The sequence below is a fragment of the Hylaeus anthracinus genome, unplaced genomic scaffold (assembly GCF_026225885.1).
Source record: "Hylaeus anthracinus isolate JK02 unplaced genomic scaffold, UHH_iyHylAnth1.0_haploid 11997, whole genome shotgun sequence".
Taxonomy (NCBI): Eukaryota; Metazoa; Arthropoda; class Insecta; order Hymenoptera; family Colletidae; genus Hylaeus; species Hylaeus anthracinus.
In genome coordinates this window covers 15914969-15925467 of record NW_026534344.1, presented here as the reverse complement: position 1 = coordinate 15925467, position 10499 = coordinate 15914969, and the positions used below count along the sequence as shown (strand labels likewise).

At 60.1% G+C, this 10499-nt stretch overlaps 1 protein-coding gene across 1 annotated transcript; it reads right to left on the bottom strand.

The window, feature by feature from the left end:
• Nucleotides 1-559: 559 nt before the first annotated feature.
• On the bottom strand, nt 560-946 carry LOC128889606 (uncharacterized). Its single transcript, XM_054147338.1, has one exon. The coding sequence runs from the start codon at nt 944-946 to the stop codon at nt 560-562; it is 387 nt and encodes a 128-aa protein (XP_054003313.1).
• Nucleotides 947-10499: the final 9553 nt, after the last annotated feature.

Sequence of the window (10499 nt, the reverse complement as noted above, 5' to 3'; positions counted from 1 at the left end):
GGCCAAAACTGGGAGCGCTCGGGGACCCATGTGCCATCATTTTCAACCTCCCCCCAGTCGGTACTGAGGGGAGGCCGAGATCGTGCGGGAACCCGAAACAGTCTTGTTCTGTGTCCTGTGCAAAAAGAAATAGTGTAAAAATAAAGTAAAAGCTAAAACAAAAATAAAATACGTCAATAAAATAAATAAATGTGTAAGAATAAAACCTAAAAGAGGTCAAACTAATGTCATAAAATAAAATATATAAAAAATAAATAACGTCCGGGTGTTGTAACCAGTTCGAATCCCCGCGACAGGGCCATTCTCTATACAGGGACGGCCCCATCCCCGGGCGGAGGACCAAGAATCCCCGCAGCCGCCATACGTCTCCACCGAGCCCCGCGAGTCACCGCCGCACCGGGCACCCCCAGAGTCCGAGACTCCCGGTCGGGGAGCCCATCTCCAAGCTCCATTTCGAGGACCAGCCTCTCCGCCGCCCATCTGCCACACTGGACGAGCGTGTGCTCCGCCGTGTCCGGGACCCCACACCCGTACCAACACTCCGGGGACGGGGCCTTGCTTATCCGGTATCGGAAGGCATTGAAGACCCCATGCCCCGTAGCGCCTGGGTCAGCCAATAGCTGGTCGTTCCGTGGGGTCTCCTCAACCATGCCCGGATATTTGGAATCCAGGCATGGGTGACACGGCGAGTACCGCCGGCATCCCATTCCGCCTGCCATTTATCGAGCACATCATTCCTGACGTGCTCAATGGCAGCCGGAATGTCCGCCTCGGATCGGGTCCGCGGATCGGCCGCATGCTCCTCGAGGTGTAGAAAGATGAGCACCCTCTCCTCTATCTTGAGGATGATGGGGCATATACCCGCTATAACCGGGAGCGCATCATTGGGGACGCTCCGGTATGCCTTACACACCTTGATGAGGCCCGCTCTCTGGGCAGAGACCATTTTCTGGCGTCGCGCTGCCACACACATAGCCCCTCCCCAAATGGGGGCGGCGTAGAGCAGCACCGACTCCACAACCTGGTAATACAATGCGCTGGCCCGTTGCCCCGGTCCGCCTATGTTAGGCATGAGCCGAGCCAGCGCATACATCACCCGGGTGGCCTTGGAGGTGACCTTCTCGATATGAACTTTGAAGTTCTGTGACCGATCGAAGGTCACCCCCAGATATTTCACACTCTCAGATGGAGGGACCATCTGCCTACCAACCGGAACCAGAAGCGGGGACCCAACCATTTTCGATTTGCCAAGAAGACGACTGTCTTCTCGAGGCCGATCTCCAGCCCGGACGACGCCATCCAGTCACCGACCTGCCGCATAGAACGCTGGATACTCCGATCCAGTGTCTCGCGGTCCAGTGCGGTGACCACAATGAGGACGTCATCCGCATACCCAATGGTCGAGCACCCCCTGGGAAGGCGGAGATTCAGCACGCCGTCATAGAAAATATTCCATAACAGCGGGCCGAGCACCGACCCCTGCGGGCCGTCGCAGTATACTCTCCGGCGTCCCTCACCCTCGGCAGTATTGTACCGAATGTACCTGCCGGACAGATACGACGCCACCACCACGCGAAGGTATCGGGGGATGCCCCTGTCGCATATCCATATTCATGAGCAACCCCCACGGGAGTGAGTTAAACGCGTTCTTAACGACCAAGGCGACGAACACGCAGTATCGTCGGTGCTGCTTAGTTTCGGTCCGCACGAAAACCGTACTGATGTTGCGACAGCCCGTGCGGGACGATCGTCTCCTCCAGTCTGCGTTTAACCACGTTCTCCTATACCTTCGCAAGGTGCCCCAGCATGCACAATGGGCGATACGCCGAAGGAGAAGCAGGATCCTTCCCCTCCTCCTTTATGAGGACCAACCTCTGCTCCCTCCATCTCTGTGGAACGTAGGAGTGCTTTAGGCAACTGACCAGGGTAGCCCTCAGCAACCCCTCGTTCCACCTGGCCACCTCGGCGATGACTCTGCCCGGGACCCCATCCAACCCGGGTGCTTTGCCCAGGTGTGTGGCCCGCAGAGCCCCTTGGAGCTCCTCCACGGAGATCGGGGGGTTCGGCCGACGGACGAATCCGCCCAGATCCCTCCAAAACTGATATCTTTCTTGAGGCACCACCTCCGCGTCCGCCGTGGCCGGAAAGAGCCCGACCAGAATGCCATCTAGCTGCGCGTAGGCATCAGGGGGGTGGGACCTTCCGGGCGACCATATTCATGACCACCCGGTAAGGTCTGCCCCACATATCCCTTTCCACCATGCCGCACAGCTGCCTCCAGACTCTCTCCTTGCCCCGAATGATTAATATCTTCAACCGACGCCGGGCCTCCCTATACTTCTCCAATAGTTCGGGGACCCCGGTCACGCTGTGGCGATGTCAGGGGACCACCAGTACTTGGCCGTGCATCTAACAGGCGGGGGCATCCTGGATCTGATGCTATCTGCACACGCGATAGCATCCAGGACGCCCTCTATTTGCTCAGGCTGCAGAGGGACCCCCAGATCCAGTCCAGTGACACTACGTCCAACAGACGCAGTAAGCCTTTCCGGATCGAGGGTCTCGATTTTCCAGCCCCTGGCAAACCGCCGCTCGGGCAGCCGGTCGTTCTCGGTCTGCCCGAACACGTGCCACAAGTACCAGTAGTCCGACGCCGAGTACTCCTTCAGGATTGCGCTGGAAGCCAGCTCCCTCAGAGTACCGGCGTCGCACGCCAGCACGTCAATTTTGGACGTGCGGCCGTTCCTTTTGAAAGGGAACGGCCTCACGCTATCCAATGGGGTGAGCCTCATCCTCTTGAAGGACTCGGACAGGGCCGCGCCCTTCGGGTCGAGCCTCCGGGATCCTCATGCGGGGGACTTCGCGTTAAAGTCCCCCGCAACAACCCGGCGCCGGTGTCCTTCTATAACGGCGGCCTCTAACATCTCCAGCTTGGCATCCAGCCCCTCTCGGTCGAGCTGAGGGGTATAGTAACAGCTGGCGAACAGGGTGGCCCCAGCCGTGGCCAGGGCATACCCGTCGCCAGCCCCCTCCTCTGTCATAACCCCCCTCAGACCGCCGAAGCCGGTAATCCAGACAGCGGCCTTTTTGGTCAGGTCCGCTGTCCAGTCCGGGCGGATATCGTACGGTTCTGCCACCATGACGACGTCCGCCTTAAGACGTTCCGCCGTCACGGCGAGCAGATCCTGCGCCATCCTTTTTTCTTTTTTTTTTTTCTTACTGTGGAGAAATGCATTACGCATACCTCGGTTTCCCGGGGGACGCGCCCGTCCGCGATGGCTACCCACTAAAACCCCACACCCGCCTGAGCTACATGGGAAGTGCCTGGAACACGCGAATATTCAGCAGGACATTTCCCAGCTTACATGAATCTCAGAGGGAGGGTACAAGCCTCCCCTACTACCTACTCTATAAGACCCCGGGCGGAGGGACCAACCCGGTGTCCACATCCCTGGGGCCGTCGGAATGGGCTTCCCGAGCTCCCGCTCGTTCCACCCACAGCCCCCGGCGTCTTCATGTCCGTACTGGTTCAGGGAACTATGAGCTCCCTGAACGCCAGGACAAGAAGACGCCGACACCGGTAAGGGAGGGTCGTCAGAGGCGTGATCCGGCACACCCCAACCCTCCCCACCCCACCACCCATGCCCCTACAAGATCCAGTAGTCCACATGCTCGGCCCGTCCCGAGGGGAATTGTATCCCCTCCGGGAGCCAGGGTAACGTCCCGCCCCCCCCCCCACATTCGCCGCCTCCGTGCGAGGCACATGTCGTCGCGGGGGCGCCCCTCGCGGCCCCCCTGCATTCTTACCACCACGCAGAGGCGTGCAGTGGCGCGAGGGACGTCGCGCCCACACCTTTCTTGTCGAGCCCGGGTCTCTCTCCCGGGCTCGCTCGGCGGCCTCCTTTTGCGACATAACTTCCTCGCAAAAGGCGGCCGCCACCTTCTACAACCTCTCGCTCGAGACCATGTGGTCGACCATGGCCGCGAGCGAGAGGTCCCACCCACCCCCTGCGGCTCTTAGGGCACGGCGCGGCGCGGCCCATGCCGGACACTCCTCGAGTGTATGCCACGCCGTGTCCACCTCCTCACCGCAGTGGTGACACTCCGCTGTCGGCTCCCGCCTCATCTGGTGCAGGTACTCTCCAAGCATCCATGCCCGGACAGCACCTGCATGAGGCGGAAGGTCAACCTTCCCCGCATCCATTCGAAATGTTTCAAATATGGGCAGGATGGCCCGATGAAGCAAGCTCATGCTTCCACCGGGCCAACGTGTCCCTCCGGGTCTGGCGCTTCTGCACATCGACCTCCTCTACCTCTATGGTCGCGACTCCCACCGGCGGCGAGCGGTTCGGGCGATCCCGTACATCGTCGCGCACTCCGCCGCCGCCAGATGGAAATTCGGAATCACGGCCAGGAGGCCCGTCGCTTCAGCAGAAATGGTGCGGGGTCCCCGTATGACCCGTAAGGCCAGCCGTCGCCGCACTCTTTCAAAAAGAGCGCGGCTGCGCTTGCTGGCCTCGAGCGAGCGGTGCCACACAGGGGCCCCATATAGGGCCATCGACCGCACCACCTCCGCGTACAAGTGACGGATCTGCAACTCCAGCCCCCCGATATTGGGCAGCAGCCGCGCTGAAGCGGCGGGCGCCTTCTCCATTCGAGGGGCCAGGAGGTCAAAGTGCTCCTTGAAGCGCCAGCGGCCGTCAACGACCAGACCCAGGTATTTCATGGCGGGTCTGATGTCGACGGAGGTATCCTCGACGCGAATCCGGAGATCCCGACCTAAAGGCGGCCGCCGCGCCCGAGACAATCCGTACAGCCAGATTGCCTTGGTCTTTGCGGCGGCCACGGTCAGTCCCATCCTCTGGATTCTCCCGACGACACAGTCTAGGGCGGAGTCAGCAGCATGCCTGGTTCCACTTTAGTCCTTCCCCTCTGCATAAATCAGGGTGTAATCTGCTATGCGGATTCCGCGTCGAAAGCAAGGTTCCACAGAAGCGGTCCGAGGACCGACCCCTGAGGAACCCCGCGGTGCGTCTCCTTCGTGTGCACAACCTGGCACCGGCCGGTAAATACCACCTCCCTGCCGCGGAGATAGTCCTGAACTACCTCCCGGAGATTGAGGGGCACCTGGAAATATTCCATCGCCCCTACTATCTCCTTCTAGGGCAGGGCGTTGAAAGCATTGGATATCCAATGCAACAGCGATCAACACCCTGCCCCGAGCGACAGCCTCATCCCGCAGGAGGCGAAGAGGCTCTAACGCGTCAATCGTCGAGCGCCCCCTCCGGAAACCATACTGGCTGTCGCTGAGGTCGGGACCACCGCGCGACAGGTGCTCGAGGAGGCGGACAGCTATGATTCTTTCTAACAGCTTGCCCGCCTCGTCGAGAAGACACACCGGCCGGTACGTAGAGGGAGACTCCGCGGGTTTTCCACCTTTCTAGAGAAGAACCAGGCACGTCTTTTTCGACACTGTGGGGAAGGTTCCCCGGCTCAGGTTAGCGTCCAAACCGCTCCTGTACGCCGGGCGGAAGACTCCCAAGGCTAAAGCTAGCAGTCTACCGGGTACTCCATCCGGGCCCGGAGCTTTTTTGCCCCTAGCCCTCAGCCCCCTGATATCTCGGGACACGTCAGACTCCGTGACCCGGAAATCATCACGCCATACTCCCCGCCTTATGTCCCGCAGACCGGCCCAACTCGGCGCACACCGCGCAGTGCGGGGCCTCCCGGCATTCGGCGGCCCTCTGGGTGGAGCTCCCACACCAGTAGCAGTCCCCGCTCCGGTCAATCGTCACAGTGCACCGCTGCCGTACATGCCCTACTGCAAGGCAGCGGAAGCACTGCAGCGGCTGAATCACCACCACCACTAACCTGGGCGAGGGACCACCCCACCCTTATGCGCCTGGCCTTTTCAATGGCCAGGGCCGCCACCGCCGGGCACTGCACCCAAATGGTGCCGAGTCCGTTGGGCAGAGCCTTCAGCTCTCCCACTCTCACGGACCCGGCGGTGCAGCCCCCGACTTTCGCAACCGCCGCAATTACCTCCTGGGGAGTCACGGATATATGTCTAGCCCCGTCAGGCGGAATTCCGTCTTCTTGACGGGTCTGGCCACCCTCTCACCTAGGCCCCCCCGGGCGGCGGTCACTTTGGCCGCCAGAGCGTCGGCCTTTGGGGCCCCATCAGCACCGGGCCTCTGAATGATCAGGCTTCCAGTGACGGCCCTCTTCCATGAGAGGGCCTCAATTCCGAGGGCACCCAGATCGACGCCCTGGCGAGTCCTCCTAATGGCCTCCTCGTAGGTTGCCTTGCTCCCTTCCGGGTCGGTGATCGTCACCGCCGCCGAACGGGAAGGGGTCACTACGCGAGGAGGCGTTTTCTTTACTTCTCCGGCCCCCTTGCTCGTGCCCTTCTGAGGAGGGGCCGGGGTCACGGGCGCGGCCGAAGCGGTCCTGGTTGCTCTCCTCGCCCGCCTCCCCACCACCTGCGACCAGGCAGCCCTATCGGGGTTGTCTGGTGCCGTCGCAGGATTAGTAGGGGGAGGAGCCAACGACTGTTGGGGAAGGGTGGATGGTAAGGCGGCCCGCGCCCTCTTTTTCCCCCTCCCCTTCTTCTTCCTCCCCGCCGGCCTAATAATGACGGGGAAGGATTCCCCGCCAACCGCCGGCGTGGAGGAAGCTACGGCACCAACCGCAGCCGCAGGGGTCGCCCGCCTCCTCACCTCTCCGGCATATCCACCCTCCAGAGGCCTTGCGGAGCGTGGCTGGGGACCCTTAAAGCCCAGGCGGAGCTCGCTCCTGATTGACGCAAATTCGCGTCAATCAGTGTCCCGATCCGCGCCAGGAGGACCCCATCGTCTTTTCCCGTTTTGGCCGCCGGAGACGGCGAATGGGCGCCGACACGACCTCCCCGAGCGGGGGGAGGCGATGGTGTCCACCGCTTGAGGGCCATCATTTCCCCCCGTATTGCATCGAGAGTCTCTTGGAGACCCTCGACATCCCACCGGAGGGACGCGTTCTCCCCCCTGAGGGCTCGGTTCTCCGCCAGCATCTTGTCCCACAGAGCGGCAGGCGGACCGTCGATGTCCACAGGGGGCGAGGCATCTTTACCTCGGGCTCGTTTGGCCGACGCTCGAGTCACCAGGGGCGACGCGGGCCGGTGCATACCAACCCGGCGCTTGACCCTGGCGCAAGATGTCAAGGACATGGACGTCACGGAGACGCCATCGTCCTCAGCATCGCCCAGCCGAGAGGCCGCTCGCGGACAGACCGAAGCAAGGCCGGTGAATGACCGAACAGCCCTAGAGCCTGCCCGCGAGCTGACGAGTCAGCAGCTCTCAGCCCGCGTGTCGACGACGCTCTACAGCTAGGCTTCGTCGACACGCCTTCCTCCGCGACCGCTTCCGGGCGCGGCAGCCCCTCCAACACCACGAAGCACTCGCGTGCCCCGCCCGATATCCCAGACCTGGATGGTCCAGGAACATTCACCACCCCGGTCTCTCCACCCCTGCACTCAACGGACGACCCGGCCACAACGCTTCTTATATTTTTTAAATGGTCCATGTTTTGAGGCTTACCAGCGCATCGTGCGCGGTGGGGCGGGCCGCAGGACGAGAACGGGTGTACCCTCGGGGAGCCTGCCTAACGAAAGACAAGACCCCCTACCCCAGTTCCCCAGGGCCCGTCCTATACGTTTTCCCCCTTGGGAATTCCGCACAGGGGGGACCCGCTCGTAGCAGGTGCAGGCTCCGACACCTGCACTTCACCGCGCACTACCCTGTCGGGGTCCCGAAGGGGCTGGCTCCTGATCCCGGGCATCACTACCTCCTCGGCAGCGCAGGCGCACATTAGCCCCCCCCCCCTCCATGTGGGCGACCGAAAGCAAAGCCTACCCACGAGGGGAACACTCCCAAAGGGCCACCCCCCGGGAACGACCTCTCCTCGTCCCTGTACAGCGGTTCTCACCCCTACTCAGTGTGAGCCTTACCGGCTTGGAAAGCCCTGCCAGGATCCGAAGATCCCGCCGGCATCGCCTCACACATCATAGGAGCTACTTCCCGCCGCGTGCCCCTCTCTCCGTTAACGGCGCACAACTATGTGCGCCCTCAGGGTCCACCGCGAGAAGGTGGGGAGAGAGGGTGTTTTAGACCTGGGACATCCCTCAAATAGAGAGAATGGATCCACAGTGGGTTAGAGCCACCACTGTGGACGCCCCAGATCCTCCGGACCCCAGATTCTGCGTCATCCTGCAGCCATTAAGGTTAATCTGCAGGATGCGCATCACACCGCAGACCTACCCCCGCTCCTCCGCAGATACTCCTTATACATGGGGCACGCTTTGCCCCCGCAATATGCTCGGCCTCCTTAGGAGTGGCCCCCTTGGCCAGGCACAAACGACATGCTAGGGTGGCTTTACACCCCATCATGTCGTCCCCCGGCTGGCCGCATTTCCGGCACAGGCTTTCCTTTGCCTTACAGGCCCCGCTAATGTGCCCGAGAGCGTGGCACCTATAGCATCGGGTCACCGTCGGAACCACCCGCAAACGGGCCGAAACCAGCCCGATGCAGATCTTGATTCCGTCGGTGACCTTACCCAGCCACTTAAGGGGTACCTCCAAAATCAGGACCTGGGTCCTCCAGGAGGTTGGCCTGGGCACCTTTAACTTGACGCCTCCCGTGGGTTCGATCCCCAAGCGGGCACAGAAGAAGGACAAAACCTCCTCCCTACCCACTATGGGGTCCAGATCGCGGATCTCCACCTCCGCTCTTGGGACAATCGCCCGTGCCGAGATGGCTGGCCCCATGCTACCATCCAGGGTCTTGAGCAACTCGTCCGCCCCACTGCTCTGGTCGACCTATATAAGGACACCTCCCCCTTGCGGGTCCTTCTACCTTGCTTGAGCGCCCCTTTCTGGGCGTCCAGCTGGCTAGCCACCTGCTTTACCAGTTCTTCATATTTCGCCCCGGCCGAGGACGCGATGATGACCGCTTCGGCCCGTTTCTATTTCGAGCCTTCGTACTGCCAGGATTGGGCCCCTTGGATTTCCCTCCTTTCGGGCCCTTGTCTTCCCTCTGTGGGCTTGCTTTGGGCCAGGGAGGGGGACTGTGCCCCCCTCTTGATTGGCACCACTAGGTGTAGGGGCAAGGGTGGACCGATCACCGGGGCGCACCCTGGCAGCCTTGTCCGCAGCCCGTGCGACTCATGCATTTTGCACGGGTGGGGGCACGGCGGCTTACTCTACCTCCTCCGTGGCCTTCTTCTTGTTTCTCTTCTTATTTTCTTTCCGAAGGGTGACCGATGTTCACCCCTCCCAGGAAAGCGCCCTTTTTTTCCTAACCACTATCCCGGTGGTGGTAGAGCTGTCGGTGGGTGGGGTACCCGCCTTCTTCTTCGTACCCTCCACCCCATCGGTCCCTTCCAGCAAGCCGACTACGACCCGCCCGGTCTGCGTGACCACCTCTCTACTCTTCTTCTGGCCTCTATCACCTTCCTGCCCGCGACTCAGCCGCTCCTGCATCGTTACCCTCTTCAGCGCTCCGATGCTATCGCGGCATTTAGAGCTGAGTTTATGCAGCTCAGGGTCTTGCCGGCTCCTATCTCCGGATCCAATGTTCACTATCACCGGGAAGTCGTCCTACCCGACGGAGACCTCTTGGCCGGGATCGGTGGGGACCTCGTCACCGGCCCCCCCTTCCGGAAGATATTCTTCTTTTTTAATTGCTCCCCTAGCGCGATAGAGTTCCTCCTCGTGGGGGCGGACTCCACCGAATCATCTACCACCTCCCCAGCCAACGCCCGTTTCAAAGAAAGCAGGCCGGCCCTGGTCCTCCCCTTGCCACCTCCCGTGGGCAGCAGCGGAGTGGAGGCCGGGGTGACGAAATCTTCGACCCCAGACTCCTCCGCTCTATTCCGCCCAATAGGGCTGCAGGCCCTCGATGACGCCCCGGAATCTCCGCTACTCTCCGGGCTCTCTCCAGGAGTCCCCATTATGAAGACTTCTTTGGAGAGGAGATCCCTGGATGGGACCTTACTCCCATCCCTCGTACTCCTGGCCTTCGTTGCTTTAATTTTCACACACAAATTTTTGATTCGTCAAGGAAGATTAAGAAGATAGTAAATCAGATCAATGAACATGACGTAGAACTTTTTTTAGTGGGACTTAATATTTAAAGTTCCCATTACTTGAGTCCTGTGATATGTTGTTGACGATCAGCCAGAGTTAACCACCCAGATACTTACATCCAAATTATAAACTACGATATATCCAGCTGTTCGGTTGAAGCCGACTATTTAACAGTGATATAATATAAGCGGTAGCTTTAGTTAATAAAAATTAATGGTTATTGTATATACAAATTGTTTGTTACAAATGGTAATATATGGTTCATATAAAAGCAATTTTTCTTTAGATTTACCTAAAATCTTACCCGTTGAATAGTTTTATGTATCCATATTACATATAATAATATTTATACCACATATTGTATAATATATGTTAGCA

Excerpts from the sequence above, each read along its gene's own strand:
- LOC128889606 (XM_054147338.1), bottom strand. The coding sequence starts at position 946 with ATGGTCTCTGCCCAGAGAGCGGGCCTCATCAAGGTGTGTAAGGCATAC.